This window comes from Heliconius melpomene, chromosome 21 (assembly GCF_056956725.1).
Source record: "Heliconius melpomene rosina isolate 202511_hmr_F chromosome 21, ASM5695672v1, whole genome shotgun sequence".
NCBI lineage: Eukaryota > Metazoa > Arthropoda > Insecta > Lepidoptera > Nymphalidae > Heliconius > Heliconius melpomene.
The window spans coordinates 4,595,752-4,623,711 of NC_140409.1; the positions used below are offsets into that span (position 1 = coordinate 4,595,752).

The 27,960-nt window shown below is 32.7% G+C and overlaps 2 protein-coding genes and 1 pseudogene across 3 annotated transcripts in view; 1 reads left to right on the forward strand and 2 right to left on the reverse strand.

The window, feature by feature from the left end:
- The first annotated feature begins 69 nt into the window (after positions 1-69).
- On the forward strand, positions 70-17,988 carry Clk (circadian locomoter output cycles kaput protein Clock). 2 transcript variants are annotated; one of them, XM_085206259.1, is made up of 14 exons: positions 70-421; positions 1,213-1,361; positions 1,440-1,621; positions 1,986-2,103; positions 4,929-5,024; positions 5,268-5,328; positions 5,935-6,173; positions 8,412-8,559; positions 9,117-9,300; positions 10,036-10,218; positions 11,715-11,876; positions 12,217-12,339; positions 12,642-12,796; positions 12,891-17,988. In XM_085206259.1, the coding sequence occupies exons 1-14, from the start codon at positions 384-386 to the stop codon at positions 13,027-13,029; spliced, it is 1,977 nt and encodes a 658-aa protein (XP_085062385.1). In that variant the 5' UTR covers positions 70-383; the 3' UTR covers positions 13,030-17,988. The 2 variants fall into 2 exon arrangements, with proteins under 2 accessions (XP_085062385.1, XP_085062386.1); XM_085206260.1 differs by having other exon boundaries at positions 12,223-12,339.
- LOC146526936 (multidrug resistance protein homolog 49-like) overlaps positions 17,985-27,960 on the reverse strand; it is a 14,670-nt gene continuing 4,694 nt past the window's right edge. Inside the window, exons 6-26 of the mRNA XM_085206258.1 lie at positions 27,674-27,845; positions 27,253-27,377; positions 26,779-26,974; positions 26,314-26,538; positions 26,010-26,196; positions 25,781-25,923; positions 24,645-24,853; positions 23,937-24,031; positions 23,345-23,521; positions 22,768-22,883; positions 22,533-22,673; positions 22,019-22,201; positions 21,487-21,690; positions 21,221-21,350; positions 20,937-21,132; positions 20,684-20,846; positions 20,191-20,385; positions 19,029-19,238; positions 18,662-18,808; positions 18,425-18,533; positions 17,985-18,206 (exon numbers count right to left, since the gene is read on the reverse strand). Of these exons, the coding sequence (XP_085062384.1) occupies positions 18,118-18,206; positions 18,425-18,533; positions 18,662-18,808; positions 19,029-19,238; positions 20,191-20,385; positions 20,684-20,846; positions 20,937-21,132; positions 21,221-21,350; positions 21,487-21,690; positions 22,019-22,201; positions 22,533-22,673; positions 22,768-22,883; positions 23,345-23,521; positions 23,937-24,031; positions 24,645-24,853; positions 25,781-25,923; positions 26,010-26,196; positions 26,314-26,538; positions 26,779-26,974; positions 27,253-27,377; positions 27,674-27,845 (3,412 nt within the window). The 3' untranslated portion in view covers positions 17,985-18,117. The remainder of the gene's footprint in view (positions 18,207-18,424; positions 18,534-18,661; positions 18,809-19,028; positions 19,239-20,190; positions 20,386-20,683; positions 20,847-20,936; positions 21,133-21,220; positions 21,351-21,486; positions 21,691-22,018; positions 22,202-22,532; positions 22,674-22,767; positions 22,884-23,344; positions 23,522-23,936; positions 24,032-24,644; positions 24,854-25,780; positions 25,924-26,009; positions 26,197-26,313; positions 26,539-26,778; positions 26,975-27,252; positions 27,378-27,673; positions 27,846-27,960) is intronic.
- On the reverse strand, positions 19,245-20,184 carry LOC146526937 (NADH dehydrogenase [ubiquinone] 1 beta subcomplex subunit 7 pseudogene; annotated as a pseudogene).

Below are 27,960 nucleotides of genomic sequence, written 5' to 3' on the forward strand. Positions count from 1 at the left end.
ATAATTATAGCTTACAAGAATATTGGCTTACTCTTTCACTCGTTGGTTGCATACATGAAAAGGAGAAATGTGTTGCCCGTATCATGTTGATTATAGAAGCTGACTGCTGAGGACCACAGAGTACATTGAATGTTGAAGACTGCGAAGTGCTCTTGATTAATCGTTATTGACTGTACCTATTGAACAATTTTGCATTGGAGTGCTAATTGCTTATTTATAATATATTTTTTTACAATTTTACAAGTAATTGTCTGTTATATTGATATTCACGGTTGTGTATAATGACATAATTGACAGAGTTTGTTATTGTAACCGTAAATAAACTATATGATGTGTCTCATTTAATTGATTGTTGAATTCCCTGGCGTAAAGTCGAAGGCACCATGGACGAAGATGGGGATGATAAAGACGACTCTAAGAGGTATTCATTCCAGTATATTGATTTTGTTATAAAATTAAACATATATTTCATGTATAACGGTGTTTATTTAATGCAATTGGAAATGTTCGTTTTTACTTCAGAACACAAATGTTTACTCTACAAAATCTTTTTTTTTTATGTATATTTAATGTATTCTATAGAAGAACGTAATTATTTGTTACATATTTTTTGTTTTTTTTTATTCTGAGGCTTTAATTCCTATAACATTTGAGTAATGCTTATTAAGAAATATTAATTTAATATTATTATCTTGCACAAAATGTTTGTCATGTCATAATATTCTATTATGTGAAGTAGAAAATGTATGATATTTTTTCGCTAATTTATATAATTGTTGTCACATGTGGAGGGAGATTTGGTCATCATTTTATTGCAAAATTGTTGTATATTTGTAAACATTAAATTCAAATTTTGAATTATAGAATGTCACTAAGCAGTGTTGAGTTCCACACTTCTTATTGATATTATTAGCAAAATAAATATATTCTCTAATGATTTATTAGAACATTATTATTTTCAATATAAGAGTGAGTTTAAGAACCAATTATTTTAATTATTTACATCACCAGTATCTATCACCAATATTGTATAAATCAAAATTGAAAGTAAAGTTCACTGTCCAATTGTTTTCTTTGTGTTATACAATTATACCTCAAAATTGTTGATTAAATTTAAGTAACTCACCAGAAAAGTGTCAAACACTCTATTAACTTTTTTTGAAATGTTGCACAATAGATTAAAACTTACTATTTTACAATATACTTTTTTAGGAGGACACGAAACTTAAGTGAAAAAAAAAGAAGAGATCAGTTCAATATGTTGCTCAATGAGCTTGGGTCTATGGTTTCTTCAAACAATAGGAAAATGGACAAATCAACTGTTCTCAAATCAACAATATCATTTTTGAAAAATCACAATGGTACCTAATTTACTTTTTCATTTTACTTAAGAAGCATTACATGACTAAAAATTTAATAATTTTTTACATCACTTATAGAAATAACTGTGCGATCAAGAGCTCACGATGTCCAGGAAGATTGGAAACCAACTTTTTTGTCAAATGAAGAATTTACATATTTAGTGTTGGAGGCCCTTGAAGGATTTGTGATGGTGTTTTCTGCTACTGGTCGTATTTACTATGTTTCTGAAAGTGTCACATCACTATTGGGACATAACCCGGTAAAGATTATTTGTAAAACTATAACACTTATCAAGTAACTTATTCTTTTGAAATGATTTTAATATAATATAATGAAGCTAGTCATAGTGCAGAGGCATAAGCGTGTGTGTAAACGCGACAGGTTGTGGGTTCGATTCCCACTCGCAGAAATAAAATTTTCATTATGAATATTTTCATTTCTTAAATTTTGTGTTGAGGCAAAGCACAATGCTGAGATCCACCCGCTTTAGAATTCTGTGGAGAGTGGGGAGCAGATTGTCTTAACACTAGGCTCCCTCTGCCTACCCTGCTACAGTGCGAAGCTGGAAAATAAAAGTTATAATCTATTTTATATGACAGTTTAATCAACACAAAAACTTTCAGAATGAAATATTGAATAAGAGTATATTCGATTTGACATTTGAAGATGACCGTCCCAATTTGTATGGGTTGCTGCAAAATCCGACAGCCGTGATTCACCCAACCCAGGGTATTACTATAGGTTTGTTGATGAGCCTTTTTTATTCTTTTGTTATGTGACGTCATGCAGAAGTAGTTTAAAAATGTTGTTTTGAATTAATATTAATGTTTTTTGAGTTTACATAATATCTACTGTATGCAACTCAAAGTTTGTATCACTTGTCATCTATGTGACGAGTGCGTTAAGTTAACAAGACAGATAAAGAAAAATAACTATCTAAAATAAATGTAACATATATTCTTATATTTTATGAACTTAAACAATCTTTGCTTAAGTAATTGCTAAGGCGAATTTATCTAGAGTAATATAGTTACAGAAAGCGAATTTTGCATAATATATATTTTTTTACTATTACTCTATAAGAAGCGAACGTTCCTTGCTCTAGATTATATTTTTTAAGCTAGATGTGTTGCTAGAATTATCTGATTTTTTTAAAAATTTTATTTTAAGCTATTGCTTGTTTTATTTATATATGCTATTAAATATACATTTTTTATTTTAATTGTTGGAAATAATAAACACTGCATTGCTATATTATATATATTTGAAAAGTATAAAATATAACTGCATGGTTTGATGCCGTTGTGCCGCACGGGCACAAGCGTGCGACTGTAAACGTAACGGTTGTAGGTTGAAATGCCACTCGAGGGGATGAAATATTTAATATTTTTATTTCCCCGGATTGGTAACGAGGTAAAACCTCGGCGATTAGTTTCGTCACACAATGCCTCAAGAATTCGGCAGAAAGTGAGGAACGTTTTAATGGGGAATGGAGTGTCTTAACATTAAGTTTCCGGGTTCTCTCTGCCTTCTCTACTATATGCAGGATATAGCGTAAAACTAAAAGAATATAAGAAAAAAATGTTCATGCGAATAATAATAAGCGAATTACTTGCTTGACGCTTTTTGAATTGTGTTTTTTTTTTAAAAAGCCAATACGCATATCTTACAGTTAGAAGAATCTTGCAAATATTAAGAGACGTTGCGCATTTAGAAAGTCTCTGATCGTATATAAAATGGTTGTAGGTTCGATTCCTAGAGATTAAACGTTTATATATAATTATTTTTGTATTTCTTTTTTTTTGTAAGACCAATATGCAGCATTGGACTCCGATATCAGTTGCAATATCTCTAAAATATGCGGAATATGGAGAACGGGACCGTCTCATTAACTCTAGGTTCTCTCTACCTAGTCCGCTTAACGTGAAAGATGTAAGAAGTTAAAAGCGTTTCGGGAATAGCAAAGCATCGTATTGCAACAGGAAAGCATAAATTCTATCCGCGATAGTTGTGGATTCGATTCCCATTCCGGGGAATGAGTTATCTCTAAGACTGGCGGAAGGTGGAGAATGGCGTGTATTGACACTAGTTTCTCTCCTACGCAGCGGACCAGAATAAAGTGTGAAGCTAAAAAATAATAATAAAAAAAAATCAGAAAGTAATTTTAGCGTTGTGCACTTGTTTTCTTTAATTATATTTTTAATATTTTCTGCTTGCTATGTATGTATATGTATAAATATTTTTACACTTAAATACTTGCGATATACTGTTTACCTTTTTCGCTGAACGTATTTTAAACAATTGTTGTATTTAAACATTGTATTTAAAATAGTTAGGTGAATGTTTTCACGTCGTCTTGGAGTGCTTGATCTTATCGTATACCTTGGTTGTGGCTTCAAATCAAAATGTGTAAATATTTATTATTATAATTATTCATAAATGAGGTCGTCGTGGCGCAGGAGCAAAAGCGTAAGGGCTACACGTTGTGGGTTCGATTCCCACTTGAGAAAATAAAATATTTAATATTTTCATTTCGTCACTTTGGTTACGAGGCAAATGTGGTGTTGAATATCCGCGGCTGAAGTGGAAAGTGAAGTATGGAAATCATGCGTGAAGATTTCAAAAAATATAATTTGTAGCTATAAGATTTGCAGTAAATTAATAAATGTTAAAATTTATAAATGCAAGAAAAACTATTATACCTATATTTTAAAAGCCAGCTAGCAGGTATACTATTTCTAATTAAGTTTTATTTAATTCTGTGCGTGTTTACAAGATCTCATATTTTGACAAAATGAGTTTTTATGCTATGAATAAGTAAAAGGTTGAGGCCAGTCGTGGCGCAGGGGCACAAAGTGTGACTGTAAACGGGGCCGGTTGTAGGTTCGATCAGCACTGTCAACACAAGGAAATGAAATATATATTTAAATTTATGTTTCCATTTCTTCGTTCTGGTGTCGTGGCAAAGAGCGGCGTTAAGTTCCGCCATTCAACACTCAATGCCTGTGGGAAACGGAGGGTCTTAAAGCTAGGTTCCCCCTGCCTACTCTGCTGTGTGCGGGATACAGCGTGAAGCTAGTAATAAATAGAAGATTTCAATTATTCATTAGAATCCGCGAATCAGTCCGCGAAATATTTTTTTTATTTCTGTGATTTTTGATTTTATAATTATTTAGATATACGCTTGCTGGCATATGTGTTGGTATAATAATAATATAAAATTTAAAACGTGTGCTATTCCGCTTTTTATGCGATTTATTTTTAAAATGCGAACTACATATTACAACTGAAATCAATAAAACACCGAATACAGACTTAAATTTATTTATAATTTTTTTATGTAATCCATTACTTAAAACATACACTTAATATAATAATGTATTAGTATTCTAAAACCCTAGGTTCTTCCTAATTCTGTTTAGAAATTAAAAAACTATTTTTTTTTCATTGATGCCTAAAAAAAGACATACGAGTACAATAAAATACAATAAAACGTACAATAAAACGATAAACTTATCTAATAGTAAAACTATAAATATTTACAAATATTTATATTTCAATTTCAGAAAATGAAGTGCAGTTCCAATGTCATCTTCAAAGGGGCACGTTGGATTTTCGAGATGACATCACATATGAATTGGTTCAATTTAACGGTCATTTTCGTAAGTATCAACGAATATTTGACAGAAGTTTAGTTTGAAAGAAAAAACCATTAAAAAGTAAATAATAAATTAATTGTTTACATTTAGGAAATAGAATATTAATTATTATTATTAAAATAGATATTATGATAAAATCTAAAAAGCCATACATACCTAAGTTTCAAGACAAGATTGTAAAGGAAGTACGCGTTCCTTTACAATCTTGTCTTGAAACTTTGAAATTGAGCATTTTTTCTATTGTAGGTACGAACATGGAACAAAATGAAAATAATGATCTATCGTATCAGTCAGATCAAGATTCAAGGTAAGTCAGCTTTACGTACATATGTAAAGAAATACGCTAGCAAATAATTTACATACATATTTTACATGTTCTATCCACAAACGGTTTTTTCTATTCACTATTTATTTTATCATTACATTATGTTTTTTTTTAATTTCACTTTCTTAAATTTATAGAATATATTTTTAAAAACTTGAAAAATAAAATCTTAAATGCAATATATTATTTCAAGTGTTAGATAGATGTGTTTAGATTTTAATATGTCTAATGTATTGATACTACAGCATCTACAAAATAAAACCTTTCATCATTTTACTATTTATTATTCTTATAACAATTCTTTTGTTGTGGTGTGACTGTAATGCAACAGTTATGGGTTCGATCTCCAGTCGGAGGAATGAATTATTATTTATTAATTAAATTTTATTCCTTCGCTCTGGCGCCAAGACAAAAGCTTGACATTGAGTTCTCTCGAAAAAGTGAGTGAGGGGCTCGAAAAAATCTTCAGAAAGTGGGAATAGGAGTGCCTTAACACTGGGTCCCCTCTGGCTACCCTGATATATGCGGGATACTGTATAAAGCTGATATTTCTTTTGTGTGATGTTTATTTAAATTGTAATGTTTCAGATTATTATTTGTGTGTACGGGCCGGCTTTGTACACCTCAACTTATTCGTGACGTATCTCTGGTTGATTCTAATAGAAATGAATTCACATCACGGCATAGTTTAGAGTGGAAATTTTTGTTTTTGGATCATCGCGCTCCGCCTATAATAGGATATTTGCCGTTCGAGGTGCTGGGCACTTCTGGATACGATTATTATCATTTTGATGACCTGGAGAAAGTTGTTACGTGTCATGAGGCTTGTAAGTGATTTACTTTATATTCTTTACTAGTGTTATTTATTTAGAGGTATTTATGATGTTATACACTAAGTAAATTGTAATAATTCATCGCCCTACACCTGTGATAGGAGGTGGTGCTATAGATGTTAGTACTCAAATGGAAAATGTGTTTTGCAACTTTCTAACGGCTACGCTATGCCGAGAACTCGCAAATACGGTCATGGGACGTCGGGTCCAGTGTGCTTTCCTCCAGGACTCACTGGAAGGGCAATAAGTCCCATAACATTCGACTGTATTGTGGCCAATGTAGACTAGACTACTTCGAATAAGCTTTTTATATTGGAACTAGCGACCCCCTTGCGGCTTCGCCCGCTTTTACTACTGGATTATTCATATAATGTATGTTTGCAAAGCACTTAAGATAATGTGAAAATTAATTAAACCCTAATGCAACCCGCAGTTTCGTAGTTTCAATAAGGATTTTCCAATTGTTTTACTCAGCAAGGATTTTTTAGTAGGTATCGTAATTTTAAATCTGTGCTACTAATATTTTCAAGTACTTATTAAAATATATTTAAATGACTATTTTTAGATAGTTAAATGACTATTTTTAAACGGAAGAAATTATAAACAAAAGCCTTCCTACTAATAACTACTACAAAAAATATGAAACCAAATATATCGCGCTGAAATAATACATTCAACTCCAATTATCCAATACGTGCAAACGCATCTAAATCTTCGTTGCTATGCCTCTATAGCGGGCGGGTTTTTTTTTTCGAGCTTGTGGTTAATGCTGAAGAGGGTATTCTGTCCCTGATGAAAAGCAAGCACTACATGGCTGCCTGTGAGGAAAATTAAATAGAATGCATTGGCCGGGAATCGAACCCGGGCCGCCCGCGTGGCAGGCGAGCATTCTACCACGGAACCACCGATGACTGCTCATGACGCGCTTGTATAAGCAAAACGTCGCGGGGCGCGTTTCGCAGCAAGGATGTTTTGATATTGTAACAACTTCTAAAGTACTTATTAAAATGAAAAAAAAGTAAAAGACAGTTTTGATCTACATTAAATGGCCAACGTAACTAATATACATATTTATATGCTGAGAGTAAGGGATAAGTGAAACTTGAGTCGGCACAGCTGATGAGTCAACGGCGTGATGTGTCAATAATTAAATGCGTTTTTCTCTAAAACTATTCGCAATTTCGAAATAGTGTAAAAAGCTAATTTTATCTTCGTTTAACGTAGAAAATTAATAAAGTATTTTAAAGGATAAGGATTAATACCATTATGGAAAAATATCCCTCACAATAAAAAATATATTGAAATTACTATTTTTAGACAGAAATATGATCACTACACGTTATCCTTAAAAGATAAAAATATGCTCTCGCGGACTTTTTTGTAGATCTTATTAAGAGAAACAATACTCCAGTGCATTATTTTCATGTAGTACTTACCATTAAAGCAGCGCATGCGCGAAAGTGTCTCAATGGGTAGGACTTTAGACACATTTATCGTATTTATGTAACATCGTATCGTATCGTATTTATGTAACATAAGAATGTACAAATAATAAACTATATATAAACCTTCCCTGAGAAATACTCGACCTAATGGTGAAAACCGAATAAAAATCCGTTGGGTGGTTTAGAAGAAGAAGAGTTAGAAAGTTCAGACAGACACGAAAAGCGACTTTGTTTTATAAGATATAGGATGGTTTAGTATTTCCTTTGTAACAATGCATGTGGCAAGACTAAGAATAGTAGAGAAATAGTAGTGTTTATATTTATTAGTATCACGCTGTATCATAGTATGTATGTATATAGGGCACCTGGACCTGTACCCATTACGACATTTCCGTCCCCATTTTCACAATTCTCGAGGCATTTCAACACCGCGCCAGACTCGTTATCAGAACGAGGAAATGAAAATTAATTATTATATTTCATTCCTCCAAGGGAGAATCAAACCCACAACCGTCGTGTTTAAGACGCATGTTTGTGTCATTGTGAGTCATAGTTTTCATATCATCTAATAATAATTACTTTTCCATCATTAGCTACACCAAAAACATAACTAATCTAAATTAATAAAGGTGTTTAATCTACTATAAGTGTCCTTTATTAATTTAGTACCATGCACCTACGCACATTAGCTATTAATTACTAAAATAAATACCTTAATAACTTTATTGTTTTTACAAAATTTATGATAGTATATATAATTATTAATCTAAATGAACGTTCTTTTTAGTGATGCAAAAAGGCGAGCTCACGTCGTGCTACTATAGGTTTCTTACGAAAGGTCAGCAGTGGATTTGGCTTCAAACTCGATTCTACATAACATATCATCAATGGAATTCCAAGCCTGAGTTTGTAGTTTGCACACATCGTGTTGTGAGGTAATTGTATATTTATATTATTACAATCTCTATATACAGAGTATTTTTATCTTCATTGATTTAAATGAAAACAGTTTTAACTACTTTATAAAAGCCTAATACAATTAAAATGAAAGAGATTTTACCAATAATGAAGATAAACCCCATTTGTTAAGAATTATGTAAATCTTGTATAATAACTTTTTTCAGCTTCACGTAGTATCCCGCATATAGCAGGGTAGACAGATGAAACTTTGAAGGCTAAATAACCTTAAAGGAAAGGAAACCGAAGCAAGAAAATGAAAATATTAAATATTTTATTCCCACGATTGGGAAACGAACCCACAGTCGTCGTGTTTACAGTAGCACGCCTGTTATAACTTATTATTTATATAAATGACCATACTGGTACTTTTATCTATATAACATAAAATAATAAGAGGATTGTTTCGTTGTGATAAATTTGACTCTAAATGGGATAAAAATATGTTCAATCGCAGCAAAATTGTCATTACATATAATTTTGGTAATAGATTTTTTTATTAATCTATATTAAACTATCTTTTTTTTGTTACTAGCTACGCGGATATAGATAAGAGCACAAAACAGGAGAGTGGAGAAACGGATGCAGTTAGCGAATCCGAACAAACGAGGAATGTATTGAAGGAGAGCTCGTCAGAGGACGCCATGGTGGCCATGTCGCCATCTTATATGTCGGAGGCTAGCGACGCGTTCGGCAACTCATATCAGTCTTTATCTCAGGTAATTGTAGAAAAAAAGACGTCGTGTAGCAGTGGCATAACGTCTGACTGTACACGTGACGGTTATGGGTTCGGGCCCCATAAGGGAAATGAATTATTTCCATTTTCTCGCTCTGGTGACTAGACAAAGAGTGAGGGTGGTTTCTGCTACTCAGCATTCAATGTCTCGAAAATTAGGCAGTGCTTGGGGAACGTAGTATTTTAATACTAGGTTCCCTCTGTTTACCATGACATATTGGAATAAAAATGATCGTCGTAGCGTTGGGGCTCAAGCGTACAGCTTCAAACGCGATGGTTGTGGGTCCGATTTCCACTCGGGGGAATGAAATATTTAATATTTTCGTTTCCTCGCTCTGGTAACGAGGCAAAGCGCGGCGTTGAATTCCGCCACTCGGGTTGTAACGCTTCTAGAATTAGGCAATATATGGGCAACGGATTAAAAAAATATATGTATTTATAATTATATATTTATTAACAAAATTGCGTGTTGAGTATTTTTTGGCAGATTTCAACACTTGTTGCCTTGGCAGAGCAGTGAAAAATCGAACCCGCAATCAATGTGTATACACTCAGATGCTGTGCCGCTGCGCCGTAATAGTCTTGATGGTCGCGCGGCACAGCGTCTGAGTTGCGAGTTTCCTGTGCCTCTGCCCATACCGCTACATACAGTCTACGGTGTGACGCTGAAAGTAATAAAAATAATAAATAAAGGCAAAAACATATTTTTACCAACCAGCCACCATCAGTGAAATCAGCGGCGACATCAGCTGGCAGCACCGGGGCCACAGTGGCCTCAGTGGGCACGTCCACCACCGCGCCAGCCTCCTGGCCTCGCACGTCCCACGTGCGCTACGCCGGCTCCGACACCGCCTCCGTGTCCGGCGAGTCCAGGTCGTCGCAGAGGAACAGTTCGCAAGAGGTAACAGCTATCACAGGCCCTCTCTATAATATCAGTAAGTACAGTGCGGTCCACGATCGTCGCCGCCCTGTACTTAGTCGTATATCGCTGCGCATATTCGATTCTTTTTACTTTTAATTATTATATTCCCGAGTGAACAATGTGCAAAGTTCAGAAAATATTGCGTTTTTCGTAACAGAAACGAAGTTTTCGGCATACATTAATTTATGTTGATTTTTTTATTTACGTAAGAAAAAAGTTAGAGAATGTAAATCTTTCAGTCAGGCAGCCCTATTTATTTATCTTTATGGAAAATCCATTGTTTTTATCATACATCATTTCCTTTTTTGTCTATGTTTTCAGAACCTTACATATAATTTAGTTTTAGTTCAAATATATCATGTAATGTATGTGTTGTTAGGCGCCTCGTCGCTAGTAGTCTATTATGCATATAAATAAAATTTAAAAGTCTGTCTGTAAATTTAAAGTTATGTAAATAGTTATGAAGAAACAAGCCATTCTAAAATACAAACGAATGATTTTAAAATTTTAGTTTGTCTGTCTTTTTTTTTGTCTGAGCTAATCTCGGGAACAGTGGTGAAAGACAATACAATGCACAAACATCCATCCAGATGGATGTTAAGAGCTTATATTAAAATTGTTATAAATAATCTATGTGCATATATTATTTACCATTTTTTTGCGAGAAAATTTTTATACTTGGTGTTTGTTACTTTATGCTTCAGCCAGGACTATCTCCTCACACAGGAGTACCTCAACAATTGATGGTAGATAAAAGTTTAATTCTATTTTATACAAAATATACAATTTTTTTTGCTTGTAATAATTTGTTTTCATTGTTTTTAGACTGAATTAATAATTATATTTTGTCTTTTAGCAAGAATAACGCTAGCGAACGCTAATTCCAAAAATTCTAATAAATTTACTTAAACTGTCATTAATTTGTAAAACAAAAAAAATCACAATCTCTTACATCGTCTTACATTGACAAAATGACACTATGAACAGTGTATGTGTATGTACTCTTTAAATATATTATATTGTGATGGAAACATTTTGAAATCTGAAAATAAATTAACTTGACGATGAACATTACGATATCATTTTCTCATTTTTAGTTTAGTCAAATTAACTATAAAAAAATAGAGGTCAAATGTAAAAGAAATGTAATTTTTGTTGTAATAATATATAAATACAATATCAAACCTTACTCTCCACACGTGTGCTGCGTCCTGCGTCCTCATTCTCTTACACAGTAAATTATATAAAAAAATATATTAAAAATAAACTATTGTGGATACTGATGTATTAGTGCAACTAAACTAATTCACAGCTTCAACTTCAAGATTCAAGTAATGCAATTATGGATTTTTAAAACCTAGAAAAGCGCAACAGTTCTGTGTTCTGTGTGAATTTTTATTTATTGTAATGTTCAAATTGGCCAGACAATTTTCTTTGTTCAATTTATTTAATCATCAAATAACATAATGTTACAGACACATCGTGTGCCCGAGCCGTCGCTGGTGCCGCAGCACGGTATAGGGGCTCAGTACTTGGAGCCTGCGCCCTACGTAGGGGCCGTGGGAGTGCCTGGAGTCCTCCCCCTCTCCCTCCCCCCTCTCCCCGTTATAGTATCACCCGACCAAGCTCAGCTGCAGGTGAGTGAACACACAGGAAAAACAATTTGTCATATTTAGTTTGGTTATATATAGTTTTCACAGTTATATTATTGATTATAATTATTTTGATCTTCTATTTTGATTGATTATGATTATTTCGATATGCTATTATTAATGATTATGATTATTTAAATATTTGTAGATTTCTTTTTTTTTTAAAACATTTGTAATTATTTAGTTGTGAGGTAAGACAAGGCTGGGGTGTTAAGGGAATTGCATATCCCTCATGCACATATGAACTCAAAAAATAGATGTTAGAGGGAAACAAGTGTGTTAGAGGATATTTGTATGCGATGATGCGAGTTAGTGGCCGTGGCAGGAGCAGTTGCAACGTACACACCGCGAGCTCCAGCAGATGATCGTGCGCCAGCAGGAGGAACTGAGGCAGGTCAAGGAGCAACTACTGCTGGCGAGGCTCGGTATCCTACAACCTATTATTAATGTAAGTATAGTCTGTATAGTTTACATGGCCTTAAGAAGGGCTAGTTGTGTGGGCCATGAGCCCCAGAATAGTCTGGTGCCCATCCCAAAATTTTTACATTTGCTGCTGGATATTCAATGTGAAAGTTTTATCAGTAAAAATATAATTATTTTTAACGTATGTTTTTTTTTATTAGTTTCTATACCTTCATTAATATTTTTTTTTTATTATGTTATTTACGTTTTGTTTGTAGGTAGAATTTTCAGGGATCATTCTTCAAATTTCAATTTTCAGAGTCTACCTTTCATGATAAATATTTACAGGTGCAAGATCCCTATGCTCATCCTGAGGAAATTCAACAGAATCAGCGTTTACCTGCACAGATACTTTACGAAGGGGGGCCAAGACCTATCGGGTATCCACCACACACGCAGGCGCCCCCTGGGAACCAAAATCAACATCATCATATGCCACCGCCGTAAATATAATGTGGCTTTTAATACTATTTAATTCAATTATCGTGATTATGCCAAAGAAAAGTTGCCAACTTTTCAATTTTTTTTATTCTTCAGGCTGGCATTGTTACATATCGCGGCCGTACTGTGCTCTCTGTGGTCGAAACTCAACGTGAGTCGACGAACTCGACGTGTTTGCACATTTATGATCTTAATAAATGATATTCTCATTTTAATGACAGTGAGAGCTATGTAGTACCTCTTGTTATTTCTTATTATGTCTATTAAGTCCCATAGTGGCTACATACACTTATTTGTACGGGACAGGAGCATTGTTTCTGAATATTAACATTATATTCAATACAATATACTATTCTGGTCGAGCTGTGGCTAGAGTCCTTTGGAATAGTTAAGACTGCTCTCAGCAGACCAGATCTCATCTAACATTATATACTTCCTTATATGCACAAACATAGTGAATAATTTATTAAAAAATAATGATATGACAACCATGTCTATTAGAACTATTTTATAGATTTTAGGATATGATTTTATGCCATAATCTACGTGCAATACCTGCAATCCGCGAGGCCTAAGCTGACCTGTGCATTTTTTTTTTAACTTGAGGTTAATGATCTTAGCCCTATTGATTTCTGCAGCGACACCGGGTGGGTAGGGGAGACAGAGAGTCCCTAAAATTTTCTTTTTAATTTTTTTTTATAATCAATCAATAATTCATTGATTATTCAACACTACAGACGAGTGTTAACATTATGGGGATGCAATATCCGGTGTAGAATAATTGATATTTTTTAAACATATTTTACATATTGATCTCTAATAATATATATATTTTCTTGGATTTACTTTTAGTAATCATTCACTGCAAAGCTCTTCTTAAGCTTCGCGAGTTGTACATCGGTGTAATAGTATAATAATTATTTTGTGCAGTTTTATATTTTACGTTAGGAGAGCATATTGATATTGATTCTATTTCGATGAAATTTGAGATGTTTTAATAATATTATCGTACTTTTCAATTGTGACAAGCATTAATTCGGTCACATTTTTAATACGTCAATTTTTAAGTGTCATATATTTTTTCCAACCATTGGTATAAATAATGTACTTAAATTAATTCTTTTCAACTTCTTTTATAATTTACAATTATATTCATAGCTCAAAATATATTTTTCTTATTTGTTTTTTTACAAATGAATACACATACATATTGAAATATCAGATAATTAATCTGAGTACTGCATTTAAAGATCTCAAGTAGTCGAAATAGAACGCGACTAGCGACGTTTTTATTAAGAAAATCCCATGTCATGTTACCATTTTTCTTTAAGTATTGTAACTAATATTTATAAAATATTTATCCTAAAAAACTTTACTTAACTTGGAGCTTATATAATACGATAACTTAAGATTTAAAGTAATTATTGATTTAAAAATAAAAGGACTGTAGGAGAGGAATCTGAATAATTAAAATGAAAAGACAATTATTCGTTTTAAGTATTGGCAAAAAGACACAAAAAACCTTTTTTATATAATTTGATATTTGGGGCGTGTTGAGATAAGTAATTTATTATCAATAAACTAAACGGAGTCAAAAATCTTTGACATTTAACTTATAATATGAACAAAGGGCTGTGCTATTACGGAGCTATAATAATATTTATTTAAGAGACTTATACAGGTGTAACTTTAACGATGGATTATTTAACCCCCATGTATGATGAGTGATTTTCAGGGATTCAGCAGATATTTGTAATATTTTTCGATTTTTTGGAAAAAATCGGATTCTTGACGATAATCAACAGATGCTAAAAAATTGCTATTATAAGGAAAATATTTTCTCTAAAACCTTGCATAAATGGAGAGTAGTAAGTAGCAGCTTAAAAATAAACTTAAATAAGTATTTGTAATTTTTCTCACTTTCAATGTTATTTATCAAGATTTATAGACCCGATATTTTATATGATAGAAAAAGCCTATTATTGAGCTATATTGAGAAAAAAATCTTGATGGCACACTCAACAGCAGTGCTGCATTTGCAAATTTTCCAAATATCTGCCGAACCACTGAAAATAGCTCAACATACATGGGGGTGAAATGAGAAGACACTGAGGTCTCCTACCTATATCCAACGAACGAGAACACGTGTATATGTATATATGCACTAACACGTGAAACAAAAATATACTGATGGATTAAGATGAAGTTTGAATATTCTGTTATTGTTTTTTCTTATATATTATATAATCATGTGTTACTAGGAAAGATATATAATTAAATTTATTTCTGGATTTAAATGGCACTAGTAATGGTCAAATTTTAATTTATTACACTTATTGTTATTTGCTTGTTGTTTGGCTTTATAGTAATTCTGTTTACAGCGAACTATCATCTCATACTAATGAAAATCAGTATGATTCTTAAAATTATCTGTTAAGTTTTTTTTATTTATAAATTTCATCGTTTCTTATAAAAAAAATATACTTTGTACTCTGTGCATTATTACATAAATATATATTTTTTTATTAATTATACACTATTTGCCTTCTTTTTACGTACAGATGTAGAATTTCCCATTTCCTTGATATGAAATTAAGTCTATTCGTAGTTTGAATGTATAGACTTAAATTCATATGAAGGAAATGGGAACTCAAGTAATTTAGTAGTACAAGGTGTCGAATATTTTTGTAAGGAATTATTTTTTATTGTTAACGCCATGAATTTAATTATAAATGATATACATATAATATGAAAATTAATACAATTAATCCGCACAAAGCTGCAATACGATATTATTATGAGCCAATACAACTTTTGACACTTTTAATTTAATTAAATTGCATTGAATTTTTATTTTGAAAAATGTTTTATTTTTTTATTATTATATTCTAGAACATAATATACATATGTCACGCATATATTATATGCTATGGCATATAAATTTATGTATTTAAATTAACATATTTTTCATATTATCTTTGTTAACTATATTATTATATAATTGTTATTTCCTTTAGAGTTATTTTATTGTGTTACATTAGTTGGTTGGTTTTAGTAGGTATTCGGAAGGCCTACATTGATAGTCCGTAATTCCCATATAACATACCTGAGTCCCCAATTGAGCGTGTATCAATAATATCTCTGATTAAGGCATAAAATATATTAAATAAAATAATTAATGTAGTATTTTAGATATACTATTTACTACTGAACTAGTAAACTTGTAACTGTTATTATTTAACATTCAATTGTTCACGGGTTATTGGAATATTACATTTATAATAATTTGATGTCTGTAATCGATATCATCATATTCGACATATTACAATTTACTGGTAAGAAAAGAATAATTTTAAATATTCTAGAAACTTTGGATCGATATTTATTGGTTGCTGTGTGCCAATAGAATACGTTTGATTTTGGAAATTCCGAATTTGTATTAAATGTGTTCGTGATTGTAAATTAGAAAAAATAATCGATCATTAAATGTCCATTGTCGCATATGTGTGATGTGAGTTAAGATATGAAACTACTCTACGTACATATTGATTTATATTTATGTCATTTTCTAAGAGTGTTATATATATATATACTTAAGATTTAGATTTCCTAAGCATTCACCATAAATCAAATAATTTCAATCATAGCATAAAATATTTAACATATTATATACATATATATTACAAATATATTTTATTACAAATATGTTTTATAGCCAATAAAACTATGGTTATCTATTTAAATAGCCGTTGTATTTTTTGTATATTTAGAAATATCTGTTTATTTTTATACATATTTCTTTACTTTGTTTGGGTTATATTTTCACTTATGTTAATATTTCATCGTATGATGACTATGGCACGCTAGTTTTAAGTGTATGATATTGGGAAATAATTATAGGTGGTTTTGAGTGAGTAATAATGATGGTGCTTTTATCATGAATTATATACATATATAGATATATTTTAGAAAATAATTTGTATTTATAGTTTTTAAGTGGAACACATACATTATACAATGTCTTTAATTGTATATTGTTATAATAATCCATATTTATTTGAAAAATTGACTTAAGATGACAGTGTCATTTAACCCAACATTGTCGTTTTTTGTTTTAAGTAACAAATTTCTGGACATTTACAATGATGGTTAAACAAAATTGTGAAACCAAAAGAAAGTCTTTTTTAAGTTTTGTTTTGCTGGAAACTAAACCTATGATTCACGAATTCCAGGAAGATTTGATATAAAGGTAGGAGAAATAGGAAATATTGTTGCTCACTTGAATCCACAGATAAGGTGACATTGTATTATTTGTAAGCTGATATCATATCAAGTTACAATTTCATATTATTTTGTATATATATATATATTATATTTTTTTTATTAAAAATATTAATTTGTTATAAAATAATGTCTATAACATTTTGAAACGTTTAATTACTTGCCATAACTGTTATGTAGTTTTGTTAAGTACATCCAAATAGTGCACCATAGATTTTTTTATTGTTTAATTCGCTGGCGACCAAAAATAAAAAAATTGAGACTATATTTATAACATTTATTTATTTGTGAGATATAATGTGTAATATAATAATAATTAAACCTTTTCAATTAAAGAAATGTAAAATAATTCAAAGATTGGTGTTGTTTATTTTTTTTATTATTTAATCATCCAGCTTTAGCCTAATTATTTGATTTATATGGACAATGTACATATAGAATAGTTTGGTAAAATTTTATATGTAAAAGTAAATTAATCGAAAATATAGGCCTATAATTTTTTTACACATTATACAGATATTTTATTGGAACTGTCTATTATTAGTACAAGTACGTAGTGCCAACGTTAGTTTATTTCTATTGAATCGTGATATAATGAAAATATTTAGGTTTATACGAGATTGTCAAATTGAAAACTAATAAATATTATGAAGCTAAGTTTATTGCTTATATTTTAAATGATTTGTTTTTCATGTTTTCGCCAACAGTGACGTATAAACCTATATAATATGTTGGGAAGTATAAGATACTAGTATAAAATAAATAATGTTTATTTATTTAAACATGTAATGTTAACATTAACCTGTCGATAGTCGGAACGTGATATTGTAGTTGTTTATCGATTGTAATTTTTAAGTTAACATTAAATTGTGACTGTGAAGAAAACAAAAGGACATTAAAACATTGTAATTTATTTATATTCTTTTATTAAGTTTTATACCTATTTAGTTTCGAACTGTTTACATACTACTTAACAATTTTTGGTCGTTACTTTAAAATCTTATAATAATACATTTAGTAATATTAAGCTGAATTGCAAAATTCAGGCCATGTTTTGTCCTTTGCACATGCGCCAGTAATACCCTTTCAAGTTGATTAATTCGGTATGGGTACCTCGTTCGATGATTTTACCTGAAATATTGAATAACGTTAAAGGAAACCAGTAAATATATATAAAAAATTGTTAGCTTCGTTCTGTATTCCGTACATAGCAAAGTAGAGAGAGAGAACATAGATTTAAGACACTATGTTCCCATTAAAATACTTCTGTTTCCCTTAAAAAACAAATTAACCAAAAATAAGAGAAGTAACATGGAGGCTGCTTATTTTAATGCTTAATTAAAACTAACCTTTATCTAAAACGCATATTAAATCTGCGTCCTTGATAGTAGAGAGTCTATGTGCTATGGTGATACATGTTCGTCCCTTGGCTGCCTTTTCTAGAGCTTCTGACACTACCTAGAAGTAGAAAAAATAATTACCTATCTATCAATTATTATCGATCTATCTTTTTATCTATCTATCTATCTTTCTGTCTATCTATTTATCTACATAAAGGAGCAATAGGTGTGTATATGTTTACTTACTCTTTCACTATTGGCGTCCAAAGCTGACGTTGCTTCATCGAGAAGAAGCAGTCGTGGTGACCTTATCAGAGCTCGCGCTATGCAAACCCTTTGCTTTTGCCCACCTGATAACTGAGCGCCACTTGAACCTAAATTCGTGTCGTAACCCTGTAATATATGTAAATATTATGATTTATTCTTGTATTTACTAATAGTTTGTTAGTATATATATTATTATTTATTATTTGTATATTATATTTAAATTCAGATGTTAATACAAAGGCTACATCAGGTTCTGTCACCTAACGTAATGTATCTATGTACACCATAAAAGGAAAGATATCACTATGCTTCTCAAGAAGAAAAAGATAAGATAAAATGATAGTACCTTAGGTAAGGAGACAACAAAGCTATGGATATTGGCAGCTTTAGCGGACGCGATGATCTCATGCATTGTGACTTTACGGTTATTGTCTCCATACGCTATATTCTCCGCTATCGTGCGATCGAATAGTATGGGCTCTTGCTGAACTACCCCCAACTGTCTCCTAAGGCGAGGTAGTGTCAAAGAGGTACGGGTGTCGCGACCGTCTAGTTCCTAAAATAACATACAAAATTAGTTATTATCTAAGTAAATAAAAGATAATATAAAACTTGTAAATTTATAATTATAAATATTACGTACATCAGGTAGATTTACAGCTCAATATGTTAATTATTAGCAAAAGTTGGTAATTAATTGTTCACGTAAACAAGTCGCAGGCTATTTCTATTATAAATATATATTTAATACGTAGCTTCCCTTATGTTGAATTAAATTTTAAACACAATACAACTAAGTAAAATTATACATTCTCTAAAGTTAATTCAAATAATTAATTATAACTAAGGGCCCGCGTATTTTAAATCTTTTGGTAAGAAATTTATGCCGTAAAGCTAAATTTTAAATTGTGCAAATTAAAAGTGATCATCTAACATTTTTCCTGAGCTTTTTTTTTAATTCTTATTTCTCTTTCCCTCAGCCTCCGTTCTCTTTCAAACTCTTTCATTCTTAGAATATAATCATCTTTCTCACATTTTAGATATGCGTGTCTTTCCTTATGACACTTGTATAACAGAGGCATGTGTTTGTATCGACATACTTGATAGTCTAATAGATAATGAGCGCAATAGTCTCGATATTTTACAGGTATTCGGGCCGATATTAGGTGTTCTTTACGAGCAACCATCTCGCGTTTTCCTCTCTTGTATAGAAAACCAGCTTTCTCGTCGAAAGTTGGTTTATCATCCATTTTCAAGTCTAGATGTCGTGTCCTAAAGGTTCCCATTATTTGTCCCATTTTACTTGGTTTATAGAAGTTTTGATTATTTAGTAATTTTAATGTAAATAATATTAAGTATGTCACTAGCCGGATTAATTCATTGTATTGACAGGTAATGTCAGAATTAGCATATCACATTTTCGTACCAGTATCAATTTATCAAAGTTGTTATTATATAAATTTTAATAATATTTAAACAAAATAATATATGAGTACAAATAAACTTACTATATTGCCAGTCTCTGGGTCATAGAATCTTTGCATCAATTGCAGTATCGTAGATTTGCCGCAACCAGATGATCCAACCAGCGCAACCGTCTTACCAGCTTCAACTTTTAGGTCGACACCTTTTAAAACTCTTTGGCTAGGTCTGGTTGGGTAACTGAATTCAATGTCTTTTATACCAAAGTTACCCGTGGCAACCTATAAAATTAATGGTTGTTAATAAGTTACAATTTCAAAAAAGTAAGAAACCTGAAATTGTGATGTTATTATCATAAAGTGGTGTTAAAATTAGAATTTTAATATTTGCGCGGAGTCTACTTCCGCCACTCACAATGGCGCACAAACGCATACAATGTCCCAAAAATTCGGCGGAAAGTGGAGAACGGAATATCTAACACTTTCCTCTGCCTACCGTGCGGGACATAGCGTGAAGGAAAAAAAATATAAATTTCTACTTTGTATAAGTACGTCTAGTGAAGTAATAAAATAATGTTACCCAATCTTTTTTATCCCTTATACCGTGTTCAGTTTTGACTCTAGGTTCCCTGTTGATAATTGCTAGAATTCTTGCCCCGCAAGCTTTTGCGGAGTTGAAGCTGGGCGCATAAACCAATGATTGACCCAACATATATGCTCCATACATCAATGCCTCGTTTACACTATAAATATACATTTATTACTATTAATTAAACTTAAAAAAATAATAAATAATTATACATATAAATATAAACAGTATGATTTACACTTACAGCAGCACTATTCTATATTCAATCTCTTTATGAGCCACCAACACAGCGCCATAGACGGTGGCGCTGCAGTACGACATGAAGGGCACGTACACGCCCAGCCCTAGCACTAAACCTCTCCATCTTGTCTTTTTGGCGACGGCAGCACATGACAGCACTAAAGCCTCTTTAAACTTATTTAAAAATGTCGTCTCTACACCTGTAAACGACAAAAGGAAGACTAAATATTGTAATAATATGATATATTATGTTGTCAAAACAATATTTTATATTAAAAATTATGTTACCTAAACTTTGAACAGTTCTAATACTGACTACAGCCTCTGTTGCGATCGACGTCGCCGACTCCATTGCCGCACGCTCATCTGATTGTGACTTTTGTGAAACAATTCCCTCTAGCCAAATGCTTCCAACCATCTACAAAAAGAAACAATATATAAATACATAGTAAATAATATATCTCCAGGGCCAGACCTACTGAACCTGCATGAAAATTACTTAAGATAGTAAGTAAATAACTTGTGTAAGTAAATAGTAAACTGAAGAGACTTACTAAGGGCAAAAAGGCAGTACCGACGAGAGTCAGCTTCCAGTTATAGCAGATAGCCATAATGAAGCCCACGACCACGGAGCTCGTGCCTTGTAAGATGAGACCAATTCTTAGGCCAGTCGCACCTTGGACTTCAGCCGCGTCACCGCTCAGCCTCGCGCACATTGCACCAACTGTATTTGATTCTTTGTCAAAGAAGCCTATTTCCTGAAAAAAAAATATGTGTAAAGTTTTGCAGGCGAAGCTTGTAATAGATAGGTGCCATCTATATATAACAAATTATTTTTAGTTCGATCCCCACTCGAGGAAGTTAAATATTTATTTACGTTTGTTTCTCTGCTTATTTCTTCGCTCTGGTGTCGAGGCAAAGCGTTGAGTTCTGTCACTTACCACGCAAAGCTTCCAGCATTCGGCAGAAAGTGGGGAACGGAGTGCCTTAACACTAGGTTCTCTCTGCGTACCCTGCTGTGTGCGGGATACAGCGTGAAGCTGATTTAATTTTAAATTATTTTAATTCACATAGTGTTGTACTTACTTGTTTCAATAAACCAGAAAAATACTGTTGCCTAAGACGTGTCGTCATTCTTAAACCCGCATTTGTGAATGTGGTACTTTGTAGACACATAGATAAACCAGCGACGGCCGCCACCACCAGAAACATTCCGGAGTAGAAGTCTGCTAAATATATAATTTGACCCCGGTCAGGCAGGACGAAAATCTAAAAATAGAAAATGGTTTTATCAATCATTTTTTCTTGTTTTTTTTCTTGTATTCCGTATGTAGCATTGTTGGGACAGGGAGCCTAGTGTTAAAACACTCCGCTCTCCAATTTCCACCGAATTCTGGAAGCATTGTGTCGAGTGACAAAACTCAACATTGTGTTTAGTCTCGACACCAAAGCGAAGAAATTAAAATATTAAATATTTCATTTCTTTGAGTGGGAATAGAACCCACCACTTGTCGTATTTCCAGTCACGTCACGACTGACCTCTTTGACTGGCTTCAAATAGTGTATAATAGTTAATTAATAAAATAAAGTAAAACAATACCCCAGACGTATATCCAAAGAGAAGTGCAAAAACTGGGAAACATGATCCTTGAATAAATGCAGCTACCGACCCTATAACAATGTACGGCCATTCAGGAGCATTTAATTTTAAGAGTTGCCAATCGCTGACTGGTTTCACTTCCTATAAATAACAAAAAGAACCAAATATTAATATGCCATATTTTTATATGGTTATAAATAATTTAAAAAGATAAGAAGAATATCAAATGACAAACCTCATCGTCTTCCTTCTCTTCTTCTGAATCATATTCAGCATTATACACGAAGTTTTGTAACCCAGTTGACATTACGGACGTGATCGATCCCCGTGGCGTCATCCAATCATGGGATTCTAAAGTATATAAAAAAGAATAACAGTTGCACTACTCTAATACATATATTTATAATTTCTTTTCCAGCTTCACACTGTACCCCCCACGGTAGGCAGAGGGAACCTTTGCGAGGTGAATGTCGAAACTCGAAGCCTAATTACCAGAGCGAAGAAATGAAAATATTAACGGTTTTGGGGTAATAAACCATTGCATCAAGTGGAAATCGAACCCAACACCGTCGCGTTTACAGTTACACACATGTGTCACTGCGCCATGACGGCCTAAAATATATAAAAGTTTAAATTAGATTAGAAAGTGAACGAACTTATAGATAAATTCTTTAAATTTTTAATATTGACATTTAATTTTCACGTTTATCAGAACATACAGCTCGAGTTTCAAACCGTTTAATTTTAAACCGACGTCTGTAAGAAAAGGAGGTATTTTTTTCACCAGGTATCTTTAATTTCCAAAAATTTACCTCTCTTAGTCGAATGGCGTCTCACTAGTCGTCTAGTTGACCTGCGTTTAACATCTAATCGGGACACCATGGCCAGTTCACCATTTTCCATTTCCCCATTTTCCTCCTCTGGTAATGTTTCTATGACGTCGGGTTCTTTATTCTCGTTACCCGTTGTCACAAGTTTGTAGTAAAAGCCTGAAACATGATTTAGAATATAAATAAAAAAATATATATGTACCACGTTGCAGTCACATCTTTGTGCCCCTGCGCCACCACCGTTGTAGGTTCGATCCTCACTCGGGTGAATGGAATTAATTATTATTTAATAATATTTTCATTTCTTTACTCTGGCACCAAAGCAAAAGCTCGGCATCGAGTGCCGCTACTCAAACAGTGCCTCAAAAAATTCAGCGGAAAGTGGGGAACGGAGTGTCTCAAGTCTAGGTTCCCTCTGCTTACCTTGCTATATGTGGGGTAACGTGAGGCTGGAAAAAAATACATAAAGTATATTCGTTGTGTTTACTTTTTATGGATGATGAATTCATCATGCTATGGCTATTTTATCCATTATAATATTTGTGGTTGTAAATATACTTAAGGACTCACTCACCTTTAGCTTTCATAAGCTCCTCATGAGTTCCTTGTTCCACGATGACTCCTTGATCCATACAAATTATACGATCAGCGTTAACAATGGTAGATAATCTACAATTGAAAATAAAATTTAAGTCGGTAATATACAATACTAGCGGCCCGCTCGCGGTTTCACCCGCGTGAACTATGTTATTATTAATTTCTGTCTCCATGACTACGTCCTAGTGACGTCTATGCAAAATTTGAGACTCCTAGCTTTTGTAGTAACGAAGTTTCATACAAACTTTCGACCCCAATATTGCAAATTCCCGTCTTAGCGAGCACCTACGTCCTATAAGTAACTCCTATGCAAAATTTCAGATTTTAGCACATGTAGTTTCTGAGATTTCGTGATGAGTGAGTGACCTTTCGATTTTATATATATAGATAAACCGTAGTAGCATAGCGGCTTAAGCGTGTGAGTGTAAAGTGTGACTGTAAAAGCAATGAGGGTACTTGGGTTCAATTCCCAATCGGGGGAATAAATTGTTATTTAATAACATTTAAATTTCTTCGCTTTGGTAAAAAGGCAAAACGCGGCGTTTAGTTCCGCTATTCAATACGCCATGTCTCGAAAATTCGGCGGAAATTAGAGAACGGATTGCCTTACCACTAGATTCCCTAGGTACCCTGCTATAAGCGGAATAAAGCGCATAGCATAAACAAGAAAGTACTACAACTATACCTATGCGATACTATAATAGTAGTTCGTCCTACGCTGGCTCGGTCCAGTGCAGCTTGGACTTGTCTCTCTGAATGAGGGTCCAGAGCCGACGTTGCCTCGTCTAGTAGAAGTACTGCTGGTTCGCGGAGCAACGACCTTGCTATCGCAATTCGCTGTTTCTGTCCACCAGATAGTGATGCTCCTCGTTCACCAATGACAGTGTCGTAGCCCTTTACATAAAATTACAATCAATATAACAATTAATTTTGTAGTTTTTAAAGAAAGTTTAAATTGAATACGAATTCTTACTTTTTAACCGATTTGTTATTTCAAAAAGGAGTAGGTTCTGTATTCGTTAACTAAGTCAGCTAAGAAAAAAATAGCAAGAGAGATAACTAGATACTCAATACACTAAGCAAAAGCTAAACAAAACCATATTGGTATCAATAATTGATTTTTTTTTAATTTTCTTCACTGTAATATATTATTCGTACTACAACGGTTACTTACTATTTTAATTTAAACCATTTAGGCTAAAATTTAAAAATAACAAATAATTATTAAATGAAAAATAGAAATATCTCGTTATCAAATATTTACCAATATAACACGCAGGTATATGACTATGGATGATTTAGCACTTATGCGAATAATTTTTTTGAAGGCTTAAATTCAACCTTCATTATCTTCTCGGAGTAATTAATTTCTTAAGATAGATTATGAAGATTGCTTATGGTTTATAAATACAAACCATTGTTATGCAATATTGAAGACTTTTTTTTTATTTTTTAAATTGTCATTCCTATTGAATTTAACATTATCATTGTACATAATTAGAGTCAGTAAATACTTTGTTGTCTTAAAACTTCTAATTAATGCTTTTTTACTTTCACGCTGATTCCCGCATATCACAGCAGACAAAGATTGCCCATTTTCCGCCTATTTCTGGATGCATTGGATGTATTAAATATTTCATTTCCTCGTGTTGGTGTCGAACCCCTAAACTGTCGCTTTCAAGCCTTTTTTATTGTCGCCATGGCCTCAAATTAGTGATAAAGCTCACTATCTCTCAGTTCAATGCACGATGAGTTGAAGTTCTTAAAATATGTTTAAATCGTAAGCTTACCTATCTATTAGGTGAAATAAATTATACTTGCATTAGGAAGATGAGTAATGAAATCATGAGCATATGCCATATCAGCAACTCTCTGGACGTCTTCTCTAGTTGCTTCAGGCGTGCCTATTGCTATGTTCTCGTGGATCGAACCACGGAAGAGTACAGGCTCCTGTCCCACCACACCTGTTTATATAAAACAGCGATATTTACAAAAAAAAACTTAAACACTACATAAATATTGAAATTACTTTGTATTTAATGAAGCTTACCCAATGATGATCGAAGCCAGCTCAAATTTAAATTCTTTAGATTTTTGCCGTCTAGTTTCACAACGCCCGTGTGAGGATCGTACAGTCTTTGTAATAGCTGTAATATAGTTGACTTGCCGCAACCAGACGATCCCACAAGCGCTACACATTCTCCTGCTTTAATATGAAGGGAGAATCCTTGTAGCACCTGTAATGCATTGAGGAAGGAGATTAATATTATTTTTCTATAAATACATATCTTTATTTTACTATCTTGAAGTAAAATAAATACATTTATATAAAAATCCTGTAGTAAAGTACATACTTTAGCATTAGGTCTCGACGGATAACTGAAGTGGACGTCCTCCAAAGCAATCTCTCCCAACACTCTTCGAGGCTGGACTCCTCCCTTATCAAGGGCGTCAATCTGGGGCTCTCTGTCAAGTAATTTAAATATACTAGCCGCAGCGCCGCGCGCCGAAGCAAATACCTCTGCGTGTGGGACGCAGAAAGTGATAGACTGTGTTGCCATATATACGCTGAAAAGAATCTGAAAAATAATAATAAAATGATTGTTTACATCATATAAATTCCCCATTTAGTGTAACTTTAATTTAAAGAAAATAATTAAATAAATGGAGTATTACTTACCCAAAAAACTTTTTTATCTGGATCGGAGTCTATGTGTGCGGTACAGCGGAAAGCTGTATATCTTTTATTTGGTTTAAAAACGAAAAATTGTAGAAGACATAATGGAAATAACTATATAATAAACATTTTGTGAACTTACACTAAAGACTACTCCAACGAGGTATTTTCGTTCGTCGGTGGGCTTGTCAAAATCAATCAACACTAGTCTCGCACCATATGTGAGGCCGATGGCGTTTAAAGAATATGTTAACACCCAATTAAAGCCTGTCCCCAATCCTGTATATAAACCCCGTTTACGGCCGTATACCTCCGCGGGCTCTAATAGACGTCGGTACCTGAAATATTTCAAAGAAATAAAATTAATAAGTAAGTATCGGATGGAAATTTGTATTATAAAATAATTAATTTTATCCTGTCTAGTGTAAGACGAATACTGTTTTAAAACTATACAAATCTACTACATTTTACTACCTTTTAAATAATGACGTTTGTATCACATTATTATTATATTTACGTTTTAATTTCCATCTTAATTTACATACAATTATGTTTAATTTTTGACTATTGAATAGGCAAGGAAGAGAAAATAATAGTAATAGTAATTTTCGTATACCTTTCAACTTCCTTATTCTCACCACCAAATGCAACGACTGTCCTAACGGACTTTAGAACTTCTTCAGCTTGCTTGCCGGCCTGGCTGTAAGCATCCATTTCTCTAATCGATGATTTGGTCTGGTACTATAATATTAAATTAGTTATATATAAATCGAATATGCCAATATTCATTATAATAGATATCTACATACCAAGACATTCTCAATATAAATTGTTAATAATTTAGGTATATTATTTTTACACTAAGGCAAAACATACAGTTTTAAACTGCACTTAAGTCTGAGATCGATCTTGAGATGCCATTTTCATTCATAAATTTATATATCTGTAAATGAAAACGGCATCTCAAGACAGATTTCAGGCTTGAGAGCGATTTATAAATATGAACCTTATAATAATTAATAAATATTGATATTTACATTAGATAAAATGACAGAAGCTGCTATAGAAAAGGGAACCACAGTAACACATGCAAGTGTTAGCTCCCAACCCATAGGAAACGCTTGACACAAGCAGATAATAGCAGTTCCAATTAAATTTGCTACGACGCCTAGTTTTTCTCCCATTCCTTCTTTAAGTTTCATCATATTTCTGCAAATGAAAAAATATTATAATTACGAAATGATTGGGGATCGAAATTTATGAAAATAATTAAATTATTATTGAAGCCGTCAAAGCCTGGGGCGGGTGATATAACATGAAACTC